Below are 20,000 nucleotides of genomic sequence, written 5' to 3'. Positions count from 1 at the left end.
TAACTCTCTACAAAGTTAAAAATTCTCTGAAGCGAATTCATAACCACCTTAAAATTCTTCAGTTGTCACGGTGGCTCTGAATCTGCTCCAGAGAGTTTTTTTTTTTTTTTTTAACTTAGCATAGAGTTTTACCTTACTCTGTTAATCACTTTGGGAGGCGCGGTGGCGTGGTTAGTGCGCTCTACTCCGGATCGAGTGGTCCGGGTTCGGGTCCTGGCCGGGGACAATAGGGCCATTTATACGGGAGAAAATAAGACGCGTCTTAGATAAGACGCGAACTGCTCGTATAAATGGTACAAAACAAGCGTTTGCGTCTTATTTTAGACGCGACTTACATAAGACGCGTCTTATCTTGGAACAGAATTTTAGGCTGTTCTTATTTTGTCCGCGTCTTAAATAAGACGTAAACTTCCTCGTATAAATGGGTTCGCGTCCTAAATAAGACGTGAACTATAAGTGCGTATGCCTGTCACATGCGTGACGACAACAACAAATCGTCATTTCGTTGACAAGTCACCCAGGCTAACAAAATGACTTCCCAGTCAGCCTCAAAAACACCAACAAAACAGAGAAACTCGTGGACTTTGGTGGAGGAGAAAGAGTTCCTCATCCTTTGAACTATAAGTAACATGTCGTTATCGCACCAATCAGTCGATCGCTTTCTTCCGACTCGTCTCGGATTTCTGTTATATTCTTTGAAGGCAACGTCAAGTTTTTGAATTTTGCTCCACAGCACGGTCTTCACAAGAAAAGAGGACTTCTCAAAAGAGAAAAAACATCTCTTAAGAATTCTCTTCCTTCTTAAAATGACGGCACGCTTTTGTTTCTTGCTACAGCGCGCCATCTTGGATCTTTACCAAAGTTATTGCTTTTAACGGCGTTGCTAATGGCAACTTCGTATGTAAATGAGGCAGTATCAAAAATAAGACGCGAACCTCACGCGAACCATTTATACGAGATTTCGCGTTTTATGTAGGACGCGAACGTATAAATGGTACAGTTCGCGTTCTATTTAAAACGCGTCTTATTTCTCCCGTATAAATGGCCCTATTGTGTTGTGTTCTTGGGCAAGACACTTTACTCTCACGCTGCCTCTCTCCACCCCGGTGTATAAATGGGTACTTGCGAATTTACGAAACGAGGACGACAACGGCTACGAAATATAGAGTGTTTTTAGATGGCTGTTTTGTTGCCTTAGTAACCTATTACGTCACATAGTTTAATGAATCTTGTTAAGAAATTATTGGTGTTTGACGCGGTACCATATCGTTGCTGTTGTTTTTAAGCAGTCAGGTAGATTCAATCCTTCTAAATAGTACACTTTGGTGAAAGTATTGAAACTGGTTTGAGCCTCCTTTAGCAGTTAGTGTAGAGAAGTCTAAAAATATTAAGGTTCTTTGAAAAGCATTTACATGTTAAGGTTCTGTCTTAATATTAAAATCATTGATTCTCGTTTTATTAAATATCTCCTTCACTGACAGCATTTCTCGAGGTTGGAGTTTCAAGTTACCTTCAGGAAAATGTTTTTCACCTGCCTGATACTGGAATGACTTTGGTCCAAGCGTGGAGTGTTTCTGCTCGCAAAGGTTTTTTTCTGGCTGATGGTGTAGCAGGATTTGCTTTCCATGACATCTTCAAAATTCCCGAACCTGGGATTTACTTTGTCGCTCTAAATTTGATGATCACGAATGCAAGTGATGGTTTTTTAAAAGCCTCTTTGGTGATCAACAATGATGTTGAAGCGACAAATGGAATCGAAGGTCTGTTCGGCAATACAAGTTTCGATGGAACGTTAAGTCTTTCCGGCTTTCTGCGTCTTTATCGAAGTGATTTCTTAGCTTTGTACCTCCATGGCTCCAGAGGAACATTGTTGCGGGACAGCACTTTTTCGGTTATCCACATGTCACGCATAGGTTCTGTGCCTGGCTTTCACGCTCTATTACCGCGTGACGAGGTTATCCCAATCCAAGTAAAGAATCGCATTGAAAACTGGAGAACAAGTGGCACCAAGGGGTTATTCAGAACACACAGTGGAACATCGCCTTCAGTTGGGCTGTTTTGTGCACTCCTCGAAGGGATTCACAAGTTTACATCAAACATCAACATCCAATGCAATGACACATTCGCGCTCTTTGTAGTTTCTATTGTGTTGAATTCTAATATTACGCTACTTCAAAGATTCTCACAAGAAGGACAGAACTATACCATGAGCATGCATGGAATGTTTTATTTGTATCGCGGGGATTGTCTCGCATTACAGGTTGAGTTGACAAGTTCTGCGGATCTTACTCTCAAATCCGGAAGCAGTTTCTCGGGTCTATTTCTTGGAATAAAAAGTGACATCGATCCGCAGTTTTCAGTCAGTTTACCCACGAGTTATGTAACAAAATCGGATGTATGGAACAAAATGGAGAATTGGACTGTTAGTAGCTTTCGGCGAAATTTTATATCAGGAAATACGAATTTAGAGTCCAGTGCTGGCAAGTTTACCTCTAGCACTGATGGATTGTACTTAGTTAATGTTTTCGTGAATGTAAATGCGACTCCCTCATTGCATAAGAACTCAGTTCGCCTACTTGTCGCTGTCGGGGATGACGCTCCCTCTGGCAGCAACGGACTTTTGATTGCTAAGAGAATTTCAACGGGAAAAGATTCATTAAGCATTAGCGGCGTCATCGAGCTTGACAAAGGAGAGAGTGTCACTGTCCATGTCCATTGCTTTAATCATAACGGGTTAATAATTGATGGGCTATTTGGTGTCGTTTTGGTTTCATACGATTGGCCTGGTGTTGCAGCCACGTTGAAAGGTAACATGCCTCTCAATTACCAAGGACTGACGAAGCTCACACACTGGAAAGCGAATGACTTCCCGGGTTCGTTTGCATTCGATCATGCCTTCTTTCCAACCGGGGGAGTTTATCGAACACATGTAGATGGTACTTTCTTTTTGTCCTGCAATGCGATTTTCAAAGGTCAAGGAAAAGGAAATTTGTCTGTAATAATAGCCATCGACAGTAATATTGATACTGGGGAAAGACTGTTGTCACTGAACGAAAATCCCGAGCGAAACGTCACACTTAATGTTGCGGGGTCCATGAAATTGCGACAGAACCAAAATGTGTCTGTCTTTGTCTCTAGCACGGAACCATCGTCATGGATTATTTCCAAGGAAACAACTTTCTTTGTGGCATTGGTTGGATCAGAGTCGCTTTATGTTCCCGGGTTTTTCGCAGGTGAGATATGTAAAATGTTATTCGATTATTCTTCCCTTTGTGGTCATTTCTCTACCTGAACAAACCAAGAGGCTACAAGAAGCCTACACTTTGCCCGACGTTTGTTCAGCCGACTTGCTTGTTGCGTCCACGGATTTATGCACAGGCATCCCAAGCTCAGTGTGAGGGAAAGCCAACAAAAAAATAAGGATTTGTATGGGAATCCCGATGAAAGACCTGAGAAGATGCTTTTACGAAAAAATTGTCAATTAAAAAGCCTAACCTTATTGCCATTGAGAGTCGCTTCCTTCCTCTGTGGTTTTTTCCAGATTCGACGCGAATGAAGCCATTATCAGTGATTACCAAGGCTGAAATAAAAGAAAAACCTTTGTCCTTGAATTCTACGGTGGAATTTTAACCGTGGGAACATTTAAACCAGGAATATTTGACTGAATTGGTTGGGCTCGTGAGAATTGAGTGTTCCGCCTTGGTAATTTACTCTAGCCGTTGACAACCAATGAAACTGATAATGGCACATTCGCGTCGAATCTGGAAAAAAAAAGGCAGAGGAAGGAAGCGACCCAGAATGGCAATAAGGTTAGGCTTTTTAATTGACAGTTTTTTGGCAAAATTATCTTCTCAGGTCTTTTGTCGGGATTCCCATACAAATCCTTATTTTTTTTTGTTGGCTTTCCCTCACACTGAGCTTGGGGCCCCTGTGATTTATGTCCTCTCCACGGGTCATGTATAGTATTGCAAACATGTTTTTTCTTTTCTGTGTCAATGAAAATATATGACTTCAAGATAATGCTCTGAGACAAAAGAGCAATGTGCACCGGAGTGGACTTTGTGGTAGAGGGGTTTTCAATTGAGTGTCGAAAGTAATTACCGAATTGCTTTGGTTTTGCTTTCCTTCACTCAGTGATTGGTTGAAAGTTCTCGCGGCACTTTTTCAACCAATCAGAAGCGAAACCGAAGCCAATCGTGGCTCGCGCGTGCACATTTTCCCGCGCTTTGTGTCGGCTACGTGTAACTACTTCAAGTTTTGATTGGTTTACTGGACTGTCTCCTTCATTTTGGATTGGCCAAAGTAATTACTTTGCTTTTGGTTTTACGAAACTCGATTGAAACCTGCTCTATCTATATCTTGATCAGTGTTATCGTTGTTTTGCGGTTTACTTCGTGCTTTAAGTTCAGTTTGCCGTTGTTACCCGTATTTCATATGCAGTTCAAATCCGAGCTGAGTGTAAAACGTTGAAATCCGAGGGTTATACGTGCGTTGCTTTAACTTGCCCTTATACCTTTTCCCAAAAGTACGAAACACAATTCTGTGGATCTACTTGTCTTTGGCTTTTAAATGCACAAAACTTTAAGATTACTGTGAGACGATTTATCGTCAGTAAAATAATGGAAGATTAACTGAGGCCAGTTCCATTTTATTTTAACGTTATTAACAGTTCGGCATCTATCGACAGTTACCCAATGAGGTTATACCTTTGCCTAGAGTAAGTTGGGTTGCATTACCCAAACAATTGAAGTTCTGTATTTCACCATTTTTTTTTTAACGTTTTGTTATCTAGTGAAAGATGATGAAGGCCGTCCTGGTTCCTCCAATGGAGAAATTGGCGGGTGGAGAACCGTCGCACCCCAATTTCAATCTCCATTCGAAAACAACGCCCAGTGGAACCCAACTTCCGGAAGGTTTAAGGCTAAAGTAGACGGACTTTACCTCATCACCGCAAACATCTTAATCCGACATTCCGCTCCATCTAAGATTACAATGAACGCTTTGCTTGATGGGCAGATAAATAAGAGAGTGTTAACGACTTTTCAACCTTTAAAGGGCACAGGTGCAAATTTCGTTGAAACTCTGACCATTGCAGGAATTGCACGGCTCATTACAGAGGAGAGGCTTTCGATTTTTATAACAGCAGATTCTCAAGGATCTTTATTGAAAGTGTTGCCAAACAGTAGCTTTTCCGTTGTGTTAATTTCTCGTTTGAACAGTGATTATGCCGCTGGAGTTGTGGCTCATACTACAACCGAAACTTTCGATGGCCCCGTTTACCACTGGAATACTACCGTCAGTAAAAACCTTTTTAAAACCCAATTTGATCCTGTTGTTATAATGAACAGCGGTTTGTATTTTTTGCAGAGCGTTATAGTTGTAAAACCAAACGTCCATGAGACCATTAATATTGGCAGCAAAGTCGTTGTCCATTCTAGAAACTCTGACTCGAGTAATTCTTTCCCAGCTTCTTTGATTAGTGCAAGTCCAGGTGTCCCTATGGTTTTGAGTGCATTTGGGGTACTATACTTACGGAAAGGACAGAAAGTTTCTCTCCGTACAGGATCAAATAAGCCGTTTGTTAATGCAGTAGGTTCGTGGTTTTCTATGGCGAAGTTTCTAGCTCCTGCTAGTCCGCCTGGCCTCTTTCAGACAATCAAGGACGTTCAGAATAATTCTTTCCATTGTAACCAGCCAGTTATCAAATATGCCTCCACGGCTGGGGATCAACTTGCATACATACAAGGGAACGTTTTTAATCCAAATGCATCTTTACAGTGCTGTAAGGGGGAGTTTAAAACGACCTCTACTGGCACTTATCTTGTATCTTTAATATTTACCATCAGCGGAAAGGTGCCGGGAAACGCCACTGCCTGCATTGGACCACGAAAATGCACTGAATGTTATGTTCAGGTTTCTTTTGCCCTAAGCCATCACAAGAAAACTTACGGACTTTTAGCGCTTGTTGCCTTTGCGATGCATGATCTTATTTCTGTGTGCTTGAATTCCCAAGTTATTTCTGCATCAGTGACAAACGCTAAACGCTCCATGCAGTATTTGAGTGATGTGAATTTTAATAAAAGCGTTCAATTTAATCATCGATCGATCTCTTTTAATTCGAGTGGATGGCACGAACTGAGTGAATGGAAAACAAGCGGTGGCAGATTGCAGTCACGGGCTTATGTGGCTCTTGGGGGACTTTACATCCTTTGCACTAACTTGGAAATGAAGATTGCCACAGCAGGGATTATTGGAGTCAAGTTAAAAGCAAAAGCTTTGTCAAGTGAAGAGTTTATATCAGCGTCATCAACCGTTAAAGCAGATTCAACTGAATCAATTAGTATTTCTGTTCTCGCTCACCTTAATGCGTCTGAAGTGATTGCTATTTCTCTGTACACAAACTCAAGTTCATTGGCTACTGGTGACAACTCGACATTCTTTGCTGCATTGTTAACAACGGGGAACCACCATGTTTGTTTGGTGCTTCGATCCTATAAGACTGTGTACAGTGCTGGAAAATGGTGGCAAAGTATCCAGCAATGGGAAGCCATTAGAGACCAAAAATGCCTGTCGCCCATCTCAGATGCTAACAAAGGAAGATTTGTGGCTAAGCAAGCTGGGGTGTATTTCGTTACTGCTGTTGTGATGGTGAAGACGACGAGTGCATTCCACAGTAGCAGGTAAATGAGCCAACTTGCTGATGCAAACATATATCGGTAAATGGAAAGATCAGTGCGCAAAATGCCTAGCGGCAAAGTGGACTCTCAGTTTTATTTTACGCAATGTGTGACGAGTCTATCAAAATAATAACGGTGATAATAACAACTAGACGAATAACTTTGATGATGATGATGATGATGATGATGATGATGTTGATATTTAGTTGTTATTAATCGAGTGGGAGGCCCGTCTGGGAGATTCTTGATCAAGGTTGTCAGTACAGATCGAATGTTGTGAGAACAGTACCCGCGACCAAGATCAAGATTCGCTCACTGAACAGATTGAGATTAATAAGTAGTTTCTGAAATGGCTTAATGTAAAATCAATTAACGTTTTGAGAACAAATGTTGAAACAAGAACGGTCAAGCCTTCTTCACCTGCTTCTTCTTCTTCTTCTATTATTATTATTATTATTATTATTATTATTATTATTATTATTATTTCTATTCATAATAATTGTAATAGGTTTAAGCGTAAACATAAGGTCACTTGCAATTCGATAGGTTTGCATGAATGATCCTAACAAAGATATTGTTATCTACTTTCTCAAATCCCATAATGCACCTCTTTTATCCCTCCTTCCCCCACCCCCCCTTCCAAAAAAATTACTCAGGCATTGTTTTCGATTCCCTTGGGACATCTTCATTTGTCAGGAGATATTGCAAACAATGATTATGCAAAATTTTGTGGGGTAAAAGAGGTGTATTATGGGATTTGAGAAAGAAGAGAATGATACGTTTTACCCTCCACTTATAGAATGGTTGAACTTCTACTATCAGTCAATGGGGATACGACAAACGGAAATGGTTTACAAGCCACGAAACAAGTTCGTAGTGGTTCTTACGCCGTCCTTAGCTTCTCTTCTACCGTCTACCTTGAGCCGTGGCAAACGTTATACCTGATGATCAGAGCCACTGGCGCTGGTTCATTTGAAGTTCTTGAGGGAAGCACGTTTGGTGTTGCTCTAATAGGTAAAACATTTAATTACTTCTGTTCACTCGTGAAAAAAAGCCTTGTAGTAGGGATACAAAAAGCAACCATGTAACGGTCGTGTAGCAAGAATACATTGACACCAAGAAAGTTTAGTTAGGATTTCTGAAGACCTAGGCTTTTTTTCAAGACTATTGTAATCCCCATTTCATTTAAAGAATTTCCATGTATTGGTAATTTTTATGTTATGGTAAAAAGTATTTTCTCTCTTGGCTTGACTTCGCGGACGAAGATAGGTTTTAGAGTTGCCTCGATCTCTATGTCATCTTCTGCAGGTCCGCACGTTGCTGACGAGTCCAATCCGGGACAGACAGACAGACTCGGCCATAGTGGTTACAGGTCAACTCATCGACGTTTCCGGGCTGGGTGTCTCCTCTGGTGATACTGGGAGGCTACTCATTCACTAGAACAACAATCTGTAGATAAAAGTTATTTTTATTCAAAAACTTTCATATGGGTAGTTATAACTGTGAAACTATCTTCAGGGAGTGAAACAGCATGTTTGACTTTATTTATACAGAGGAAACAAAGTACTACAAAACGGTAGCAAGGAATATAACTCAGTTTGACAATGGCCCTCGGCACATAAGTCATCCCCCACCTTCCGTGAGTCTTGGTGCTGATCTAGGACTTGGTGTTTCTTGGATTTGTGAAGCAGTCGCTGACGGTCCTTTGACGTATAAATGGTTAAAGAATAAAAAGGTAACAATAAATTACTTTACCAAATATTCCTAAATTCGAACTCAGGTGTTGTGGTAAACACGTTCACTGGCAGTTTACAAATAAGCTGTTCAACTAGTCAAACATATTTATCCAATCTCTATGAAAAAGCAGCGTTTTTTATTCTTCAGACGCATGCATGACGAAAATTGATTTAACTTGGAGATGGCCTAGCACTCCAATTCGTTCCTTGGGCTTTAAAAAGGAGTGTAGGTTCCTAGGTTTCCTAGAAACGGTGAGTGATCCAAGTAATCTATATTTATCAACTGGGATGATATGGTAAATTGACCCGCCAATGCACGGTGATCATTTCAGTTACCATATCAACGCAGTTGATAAACCCATTTCTGTTTTAACAGATTAGCAATTGGCGCTATTGTTCCAATTAAAGATTCTTAAAAAACACATCGCCCTCTGACAACTGTTGTCGCCATCGTTTTCTCTGTGTTCTTGGTCTAATTGCCAATGAGAATTTTTGCTTCATTATTTTGTTTTTGATAGTCCATTACATCATCTCAAGTTCTGTCTTTGTCAAATGTCCAAGAGGCCGATTCTGGTCGATATGTCTGTGAGGCGGAATATGACGGCATAAGAGTCTTCTCTCGCGCCGCTGAACTGGATGTTTTTGGTAAGTATCATTGTTAGTTCTGGTTCTCATTGACTCATCGGTCACTTAGCAGTGTTACAGTTTTTCAAAAGGTACTTGCATAGCGACCATCTTGGACGTCCGTCATTCAACATGCTAATTGATAATCAGCACAAAATTGCTCAGTTTAGGGCTCTTTAGAGGTCAGGGTTATCAGGGCCGTAGCCAGAAAAAAAATATGACTGAGGCAATGTGCATGATTAAATTCTCTACGTAGGGATTCTAGGTGTTTATGATGAGTACATTTTAAAGACACACTGGAATCATCCTTCAAAGAATCACGAAAAAATGACTGAGGCAAGTGCCTCGGTTTGCCTCATACTGGCTACGTATACGGCCCTGTAAGTTATCTTACTGCGGCCTAAGTATACTTGAGGAAGAAAGTTGGAAAGATGCTGTCAATTAGTGATATTGCTATTTTCATATATATATTTCTAAATTTATTTTGAATTGTAGAAGGATGGTGGGACAGTTTGCCAGGTATATCATAGAGAATGTGAATGTCACTATCCTTTATTTCTGAACATATCTAGTTGTCCTGGGCAACATTTTGCCCCGTTGGATAAATCTTTAGCCCTCGCTATTCCTCTGACAAACCATTCGGCATTTTGATGGAACTACACGCTTGGTTACCAATCCTGTCGAGGGAATGTGCAAAACTCACTCGCGGCAACCGGAAGCTGATTTTTTAGTTAACAAACAACCATGTCCTCCAGCTAATCTAACCATCTTTGCCCATTTGTCAGTTTTACTATTGTTTTTAATTTTTAAACCTTAGGGAGTACAATTAAGTGGCTCCTGTTCAGTGATCTGTATGTGATAAGCCATGCGCGCACCCTCAGTAATTTCAGGGTACAGTAGTTTCCTAGAGAGAAAGATATCTCTCTTTACATGTTGCAACGTGATTCGACTTAGTCACATGACTTAGGTCTGACTCTTGTGCGAGACATCCGCGTTCTGGTAGGAAACCTCATCAATTCAGTGGTAACTTGGTGGTCTCTGAACAATGCGAAAGATTCAAAAACATTTCCCTACTTTTTGTTAGCTTAAAATGAGAAACGAACGCTTTACTCTTAAAGCGTAACTAGAACTTGTCCCCAGATTTTTTGGTAAAGTCTCCATCACCAACCGTTTCCCAGTACTGAACACTTCCATGAAGTTAATCCAGTTGTGTTCTATAACTTGACAATTGGAAGACCAATTTGATTGAATGTTGGTTTACGTCAACACCTCCACTGAACGACCTTGCCACTGTACCTTCTTCTAACGCGTGTTTGCGTGCTCTGTTGTCGTAGATACCACCCCAACGTTTTTGAGTGAGGAAGTGACATCTCCTGAGGGCAGAAATATATCCCTTCAGCTGAGATTCAGTGCCTTGGACAAGCAGCGAACACTTGCGAACGTCTCTATCTTGATTACCGAGGGTTAGTAGTTACAGAAAGCAGGTAGTAATTGCTTAAATCAGCCACATCGTGTTGTTGGACATGTAAATTATTTCCAACAAAACTGATAAAATAGGTACACTGATACGACTCAAAAGTCGAACTTGTTTACCTCCGTCAAGATCAGCAGATCAAGGCCAGCTGTTTTATGTGTAGTAACAAAGATCAGCTGCAGCAACAGTCTCACAAGAACCAGCGCTATCATCATTTTCAATGAAATTCAGCACAAATTCCCCTGTATCTTAGGAACAAGAGGTTTTCAGTCATCTAACTCCACAATCATTTTAATTGCTTTTTCACGGTTTTCTTCAAAACATGTTAAAAGAGCAGATGATCAAAACAAGCGGATTGCAATTTTCGTAAATGGTTTTTCGGGCCCGAAAAGGTTAAGTTTGGGCCTTTCGAGAAACGGGTCCCAGGTTTCTTATTATAATACTAGCATTGTCACGGTCATCATCAGCCGTCATCAACATCCTCTCCTCATCGATCATTCTCTCGCTGGTTCATCATTACTAACATGCACTAACATAATTTTCATCATCACTGAGCAATCATTGTCAACGTGCTGTTTGATTTAGTGGCTTCTTAGAGGACATCTTTTTTGCATTCATGCAAAAGCCTTCATTGAAAGTCATGGTCCCCATTTGCCTAATTATTCGTTTATCGATAACATTTGTTTACTGCAGGAAACACGAATGGGGCTTTTGTGCTATCCCGATCAGTGTCAAAAGGCAACATCTCTTTGAGGAATCAAATACCCATGGATTACGAGACCACAAGATTGTATAGGTTGAAACTCCTTGCCACTAACATGGACACTAACAAAACAAGCATCACTAATATCACGATTGTCTTAACAGCTATCAATGACAACGCACCAATATTCACCAACAGGTACAGTTGGCGCGTAACCTAAGCTCATTTAGCTTCAACCGCAGCAGCACCATACAAATACAAGAGAATATTGCCAATAGTAGTATCTTTTGTTTCTTTCTGCCTATAGCGGTAAGGTAAGATTGAAATTCAACACTGGGATGCGGACACGTTTTTCAAAACAGTTTTGGCAACGGTTTCAATTTTTAGCATTGCCAAGCCAATGGTTATGTCGTATTTACAAGAATTTTGGAAGAACGTGCAAAATTGCAACTGCAATGGACAGCTCTTTCTACCATTATGATTAGTTGAATGCTTTGAGCTCTGTCTGGGGCACCCAACGTCAGTTTTCGGAAAATATCTGTTCGAAAGACAATTTGAGATCTAGAATTGTTGAAACATTTGTTGTAAAATTTCTTAACGGAATTTTACCCTACAAAGGTCACTTACAATTTTCGGGAGCCTTTTTTCTGGCTGAAATTTTCGAAAAGGTAAGTTTTGATCCCTACCATTTTCTGATCACTAGACTTTCAGCTGGGAAATCCGAACAGATGAAAAATTTTTAGGGCATAAAAATATGCCTATATCTACCGTTTAAATACCAAAATACGTTTAACAATGCTATGTTTAAGTGGTTTTGAACTATATTCTCTTTGGGTGCCCCTGTTTTATACCTGTATGTGCACTTCTTGCAAGTGTGTTTTTGTGCAATATCTACTTTCATTTCATTTTAAGCTTCTACATTCTTAGACCACTCATCTCTCTTGCGATTTACTTGTTTTGATGTTATTTCATGAATAGTAAAATCGTAAATGGTTTGAACCTGGGAGTCACATCATAATTAAGTAAAATACGATCGTCCGGGTGAGTGTAGTCCTGAGAAGGACTGTTTGAGATGACATTGACTGACGTTTCGACAACCTGAGCGGTAGTCATCTTCAGAGCGGTCAAGTGATTTGTGGCTACCCACATCTTTGGTTTGGGGCCTTCCGCAGGGTGAATGGCTTGGGTTTGGTTCAGCTCAGGTATCATGTTACCCTTGAGGATGCGGTTATACAGTAAAATCCTCCCCTCAGGGTAAAATAATAGGGTATAATTAATATAATTAGGGATCTTCGTGTATCAGCTACGTTCTGCTGTATGATTGGCCAAGCCATGTCAGGAAGCAGGTAAACCGTACTTTTCAGTTCAGTAACTGTCATGGCAAGTTATTTTGTTCTTTTTGATGTATCCATGGAAATAAGCCTAGGGCAGTTCAGTTGGTCTAGGGAAAGCGGTTACACACAAAAACGGCGAGTGTAACCACAACTAACAGACCTAACTCAATGTCTACCCAATTCAAATTAAGCCTTTGGGAATAAAACATTTTTTCCAGATATTTCCATATCATTTAAATGTGAATGCCACAATATCATGCAAATACAATACACAAAGAATCTTAATCCCGAGAAATTTGAACTGGGTACAACATTGAGTTGGCCGATTAGGTCCATTGATATGAAAAATTGTCACATCAATTTACAGGGGCACCCAACGAGAATATAGTTCAAAACCAGTTAGACATAGCATCGTTAAACGTATTTTAGTATTTAAACAGTAGATACAGGCATATTTTTATCCCCTAAAAATTTTTCTTCTTTTCAGATTTCCTAGCTGAAAGTCTAGTGATCCGAAAATTATAGGGATCAAAACTTACCTTTCCGAAAATTTCAGCCAGAAAAAATGGCTCCCGAAAATTCTAGGTGACCCTTTTAGGGCAAAAATCCGTTAAAAATGGGCAATTACACCATTTTTTAGATGTTCGAAAATCCTAGGAGAGGCAGGCAAGCAAGTTATTTTACAACAAATGTTCCGAATTCTAAATCTCAAATCGTCTTCCGAAGAGATATTTTCCGAAAATTGACGTTATTCATGCTATGTAAATCAGGAGAGCCATTTATTGTATACTAAATATGAATACTTTGAAGGTACCGATGCTGTGCACCATTAAGTTTAAGATATATCTATAGCCGGGATAATCAAACACTGCAACTTTATTCAAGATAATTCCATCTGGATAACATGTAAATGAGTAAACTTTACTCGGGAATTTTGCGAGCTTTGTTCGGCCAAGAGAAAAAATAGAAAGATCTCTTCATTCTTCGAGAACAAAAGGTTTTTGTTTGTTTGTTTGTTTGTTTTATAGCGAAGATATCGATGACTTCTCCTATTGATATTAATGTGCCAACCAGAGCCTTTTTGGACGCCGAAACAAACTTAGTTCTTTTGTTCAGTGGTTGTCAAATTTCAATATCAAAAGAAATTTGACGTCAATGTTTGTAAACAGATATCTTCCCTATGTAATCTTTTGCAGCATGTTATGTTTCTGGTAACTATATTTTTTTTACATTTTGCATTTAAACGTCTGCTTGAAGGGAACTGATGTACTTTTAAGAGTTGCTTCTTTGACAGCGGCTATATTCGTCACTTGAAATCATCACTGAGATGAAATCCACACTTCAAGTATTTGATCTCATATACTCTTCATTTGCGATTTTATTTCTTTTAGAAATAACACATCTGTTAAAGAAAACATGGAAAATGGTACCTTCATATTTCAAGTGAAAGCCGTTGACGCAGACTTTGGCAACTATTCCATCGTAACATACAGTCTGTTGCCTGGTGAATATTCCGGAAAGTTTGCTATTGATGCTTCATCCGGGAATATCACTCTCATTGGGGAACTGGATCATGAAAACACCAGTGAAATCATTCTTCGTATACAAGCAACCGATGGAGAGTTTTTTACCAATATGTCCCTGTTCGTAAAAGTTGAAGACGTGAACGATAATTATCTGTATTTCTCACTTAGCTCGTATTCAGTTACTGTTCCTGAAAATATAGCTATTGGCTTTTTAGTAATAAAGGTAACAGCACAGGATAAAGACAGTGGACCAAATGGACAAGTAACATATTCATTGGTGCAAGGAACAAAGGACACTGATACACTCGTTTCAAAAACGTTTTCAGTAAATTCCTCAAATGGGGCTATCACAACCTTGAGGAAAATTGAAGTAAATGCATCTCAAGAAGAATACAGATTTCAAGTAGAGGCAACTGATAATGGCATCCCAAATAAGACAGTGTCCACGAACGTTACAATCCTTGTGCTGGATACCAATGATAACCCACCAATATTTATTTCCAGGTAAGATAGAACTCATGAGCATTTAATAAACTTTTATTAATGTTATTTATTTCAAATTTAGTTACCAAATAAATAATTACATAAACAAATGACTACATACACAAATAAAATTTAATTATTGTACCTATTACGGGTTAAAGAATATTTAAAACGACAAGTAATAAATAAATAAATAAATAAATAGCGCAATCATAACTGATCTATTTGGTTGGGAGACTTCCAGAACCCACAAGGATTTTATGAGGAGCCTCCCTGGGACAAAATGGCTTGATATATGACTTAAATCCGTAGATTTGTCCATAATGCGCCGATGTTTCGACATCTGCTCACTGGGTGCCCACTATCTCGCTAAAATATCCGAAAACTCCAAATGAAAGGTAAATGGTAAGACCCGTTTTCCAAGATTCCCGGATCCGAAAATTTACAATTACCTTGTTCCTTTATTCCAAACCGAATTTTCCTTTCTGACAGTTACGATCCAATTTGGAGAGTCTTTGCGCGGTTTGACAGTTTAGAAGGGCGTTCTTTTAGTGGTAAGCGAAATTTCGTTCGGTTGATTCGAGTATCATAGTTGAAAAATCGCTACATGCGAAAAGCACAAACAATAAGGGGTGTATTTAACGGGGGGGGGGGGGAGGGGTTGAACTGTACTTGGTCAATCTGAGTTTTGTTAGCAAAAGGAAAGCTAGAATTTGTAGATTATTTTGCCCTTCACAAGCACGCTTACCCTGAAGTTAAAATGTAAATCATAGCGGTTTCCTTTAACTCTCATCAGTCATTTTCGCAGAGTTGATCAAAGGGACATCGCGTGCATTGATCGGCTTTTACACGAACTCCTCTTGTGGCTATTTTAGACAGTCCGTCAAGTATCTCCATAAATAATATTAACGGCAGGGAAAAAACAAATGTTTTGGTTTTGCCTTTTTATATCTTATTGCCAGAAATTACACATCTGTTAAAGAAAACGTGGCAAATGGTACCATCATATTCCAAGTGAAAGCCGTTGACGCAGACTTTGGCAACTATTCCATCGTAACATACAGGCTATTGCCTGGTGAATATTCCGGAAAGTTTGTTATTGATGCCTCATCCGGGAATATCACTCTCACTGGGGAACTGGATCATGAAAACACCAGTGAAATCATTCTTCGTATACAAGCAACCGATGGAGAGTTTTTTACCAACATGTCCCTGTTCGTAAAAGTTGAAGACGTGAACGATAATTATCCGTATTTCTCACTTAGCTCGTATTCAGTTATTGTTCCTGAAAATATAGCTATTGGCTTTTTAGTAATAAAGGTAACAGCACAGGATAAAGACAGTGGACCAAATGGACAAGTAACATATTCATTGGTGCAAGGAACAAACGACACTGATGCACTCGTTTCAAAAACGTTTTCAGTAAATTCCTCAAATGGAGCTATCACAACCTTGAGGAAAATTGAAGTAAATGCATCTCAAGAAGAATACAGATTTCAAGTAGAGGCAACTGATAATGGCATCCCAAATAAGACAGTGTCCACGAACGTTACAATCATTGTGATAGATGATACCAATTATAACCCACCAATATTTATTTCCAGGTAAGATAGAACTCATGAGCATTTAATAACCTTTTATTAATGTTATTTATTTCAAATTTAATTACCAAATAAATAATTACATAAACAAATGAGTACATACACAAATAAAATTTAATTACTGTACCTATTACGGGTTAAAGAATATTTAAAACGAGAAGTAATAAATAAATAAATAAATAAATAGCGCAATCATAACTGATCTATTTGGTTGGGAGACTTCCAGAACCCACAAGGATTTTATGAGATGCCTCCCTGGGACAAAATGGCTTGATATATGACTTAAATTCGTAAATTTGTCCGTAATGCGCCGATGTTTCGACATCTGCTCACTGGGTGCCTACTATCTCGCTAAAATATCCGAAAACTCCAAATGAAAGGTAGAATGGTAAGACCCGTTTTCCAAGATTCCCGGATCCGAAAATTTACAATTACGTTGTTCCTTTATTCCAAACGGAATTTTCCTTTCTGACAGTTACGATCCAATTTGGAGAGTCTTTGCGCAGTTTGACAGTTTAGAAGGGCGTTATTTTAGTGGTAAGCGAAATTTCGTTCGGTTGATTCGAGTATCATAGTTGAAAATCGCTACATGCAGAAACCACAAACAATAAGGGGTGCGTGGGGGAGGGGTTGAACTGTACTTGGTCAATCTGAGTTTTGTTAGCAAAGGAAAAGCTAGAATTTGTAGATTATTTTGCCCTTCACAAGCACGCTTACCCTGAAGTTAAAATGTAAATCATAGCGGTTTCCTTTAACTCTCATCAGTCATTTTCGCAGAGTTGATCAAAGGGACATCGCGTGCATTGATCGGCTTTTACACGAACTCCTCTTGTGGCTATTTTAGACAGTCCGTCAAGTATCTTCATAAATAATATTAACGACAAGGAAAAAACAAATGTTTTGGTTTTGCGTTTTTATATCTTATTGCTAGAAATTACACATCTGTTAAAGAAAACGTGGCAAATGGTACCATCATATTCCAAGTGAAAGCCGTTGACGCAGACTTTGGCAACAATGCCATCGTAACATACAGTCTGTTGCCTGGTGAATATTCCGGAAAGTTTGCTATTGATGCCTCATCCGGGAATATCACTCTCATTGGGGAACTGGATCATGAAAACACCAGTGAAATCATTCTTCGTATACAAGCAACCGATGGAGAGTTTTTTACCAACATGTCCCTGTTCGTAAAAGTTGAGGACGTGAACGATAATTATCCGTATTTCTCACTTAGCTCCTATTCAGTTATTGTTCCTGAAAATATAGCTATTGGCTTTTTAGTAATAAAGGTAACAGCACAGGATAAAGACAGTGGACCAAATGGACAAGTAACATATTCATTGGTGCAAGGAACAAACGACACTGATGCACTCGTTTCAGAAACGTTTTCAGTAAATTCCTCAAATGGAGCTATCACAACCTTGAGGAAAATTGGAGTAAATGCATTTCAAGAAGAATACAGATTTCAAGTAGAGGCAACTGATAATGGCATCCCAAATAAGACAGTGTCCACGAACGTTACAATCATTGTGATGGATATCAATGATAACCCACCAATATTTATTTCCAGGTAAGATAGAACTCATTAGCATTTAATAACCTTTTATTAATGTTATTTATTTTAAGTTTACCAAATAAATAATTACATGAACAAATGAGCATATACACAAATAAAATTTAATTACTGTACATATTACGGGTTAAAGAATATTTAAAACTAGAAGTAATAAATAAATAAATAGCGCAAACATAATTGATCTGTTTGGCTGGGAGACTTCCAGAAACCACAAGGATTTTATAAGGAGCCTCCCTGGTACAAAATGGCCTCATGTATGACTTAAATTCGTAAATTTGTCCGTAATGCGCCGATGTTTCGACATCTGCTCACTGAGTGCCTACTATATCGATAAAATATCCGAAAACTCCAAATGAAAGGTAAATGGTAAGACCCGTTTTCCAAGATTCCCGGATCCGAAAATTTACAATTACCTTGTTCCTTTATTCCAAACCGAATTTTCCTTTCTGAGAGTTACGATCCAATTTGGAGAGTCTTTGCGCAGTTTGACAGTTTAGAAGGGCGTTATTTTAGTGGTAAGCGAAGTTTTTTTCGGTTGATTCGAGTATCATAGTTGAAAAATCGCTACATGCGGAAAGTACAAACCATAGGGGGCTGAGCTGTACTTGGTCAATCTGGGTTTTCTTAGCAAAAGAAAAGCTAGAATTTGTAGATTATTTTGCCCTTCACAAGCACGCTTACCCTGAAGTTAAGATGTAAATCATAGCGGTTTCCTTTAATTCCCATCAGTCATTTTCGCAGAGTTGATCAAATTTATACATCGCGTGCATTGATCGGCTTTTACACGAAATTCTCTTGTGGCTATTTTAGACAGTCCGTCAAGTATCTTCATAAATAATATTAACGGCAGGGAAAAAACAAATGTTTTGATTTTGCGTTTTTATATCTTATTGCTAGAAATTACACATCAGTTAAAGAAAACGTGGCAAATGGTACCATCATATTCCAAGTGAAAGCCGTTGACGCAGACTTTGGCAACTATTCCATCGTAACATACAGGCTATTGCCTGGTCAATATTCCGGAAAGTTTGCTATTGATGCCTCATCCGGGAATATCACTCTCATTGGAGAACTGGATCATGAAAACGCCAGTGAAATCATTCTTCGTATCCAAGCAACCGATGGAGAGTTTTTTACCAACATGACCCTGTCCATAAACGTTGAAGACGTGAACGATAATTATCCGTATTTCTCACAAAGATGGTATTCAGCCATTGTGCCTGAAAATGTTTCAATCGGCTTTTTAGTAATTAAGGTAACAGCACAGGATAAAGACAGTGGACCAAATGGAGAACTAACGTATTCACTGGTGCAAGGTACAAGCGATGCTGATGCAATTGTTAGAGAAATATTTTCAGTTAATCCTACAAATGGAGACATAACAACTTTGAAAGGAATAAAAGCGAATGCTGCTCGAATGACTTATAAATTTATTGTTAAGGCCATTGATCATGGCATTCCAAGTTTAAAAGCGAACGCAAATATTTCAATAACCGTCAAGGACATAAATGATTCGCCCCCAGAATTTACAGAATGCAGAAGCGTTACTTTCGAGGAACCAGTCGAGTCAAGAACCAAACTACAACATGTCTCTGCCTCGGATGCAGACTATGGATCGAACGCCAACATTTCTTATTCCCTCACTGTCACAAATGCGGAATTTTGCAAAGCAAAGTTTGAAGTTGATGAGGATGGCAACGTACAGAGCCTAGAAAATCTTCCCAGGGGTTCTAACTGTACCGTTACCATCATTGCTACTGATGGAGTGCACAAGGAAGTTTGCGTTCTTGATCTTCAGGTTGCTGACACAGGTTAGTGATTTTCGGCACAATTCAGTAAGAATCTATATGGCATTCTTAGTTAACTGTGACTTTTTTTCGTCATTGCAGTCTCAGGGCGCTTTCCATTTGACACAACTGACCAGCCAGACCGGACATTTGGGAGGACTAACTCTACAACACATTCAAATTAACAAACCTCGAGGATGATATATACTTTTCCAAAAGAATATGAGGGATTATCGTGCAAACGTTCCTCCGAATTGTTGCATTTTCTTAGCATGCAAAATGATGGGTCTGGCCGGCCAGTTCTGAGAAAAGGAAAGCGCCCTCAGTTTTTAGATTTCGCTGGTCAACAGGCAGCATCTCCACTTATGTCCAGAAATGCACGCGATGACAAAAATGGCAGATTTGGCGAAAGAGCTCCACGATTCACAATCTTGGCAAAATTTGCGAATTTGGCGATATTTTGCCAATTTCGTCAAATA

The 20,000-nt window shown here is 39.3% G+C and overlaps 1 protein-coding gene across 1 annotated transcript in view; it reads left to right on the top strand.

Moving 5' to 3' along the window:
* LOC138027825 (uncharacterized) overlaps positions 1-20,000 on the top strand; it is a 52,194-nt gene that overhangs the window by 13,825 nt on the left and 18,369 nt on the right. The window contains exons 4-14 of the mRNA XM_068875440.1: positions 1,482-3,233; positions 4,793-6,680; positions 7,477-7,691; positions 8,231-8,412; positions 8,932-9,058; positions 10,372-10,500; positions 11,205-11,412; positions 13,940-14,578; positions 15,520-16,161; positions 17,090-17,728; positions 18,632-19,545. Of these exons, the coding sequence (XP_068731541.1) occupies positions 1,482-3,233; positions 4,793-6,680; positions 7,477-7,691; positions 8,231-8,412; positions 8,932-9,058; positions 10,372-10,500; positions 11,205-11,412; positions 13,940-14,578; positions 15,520-16,161; positions 17,090-17,728; positions 18,632-19,545 (7,335 nt within the window). The remainder of the gene's footprint in view (positions 1-1,481; positions 3,234-4,792; positions 6,681-7,476; positions 7,692-8,230; positions 8,413-8,931; positions 9,059-10,371; positions 10,501-11,204; positions 11,413-13,939; positions 14,579-15,519; positions 16,162-17,089; positions 17,729-18,631; positions 19,546-20,000) is intronic.

Source organism: Montipora capricornis, chromosome 12 (assembly GCF_036669925.1).
Source record: "Montipora capricornis isolate CH-2021 chromosome 12, ASM3666992v2, whole genome shotgun sequence".
NCBI lineage: Eukaryota > Metazoa > Cnidaria > Anthozoa > Scleractinia > Acroporidae > Montipora > Montipora capricornis.
The sequence above is the reverse complement of the archived record's forward strand: the minus strand, read 5'-3'. Positions and strand labels throughout refer to the sequence as shown.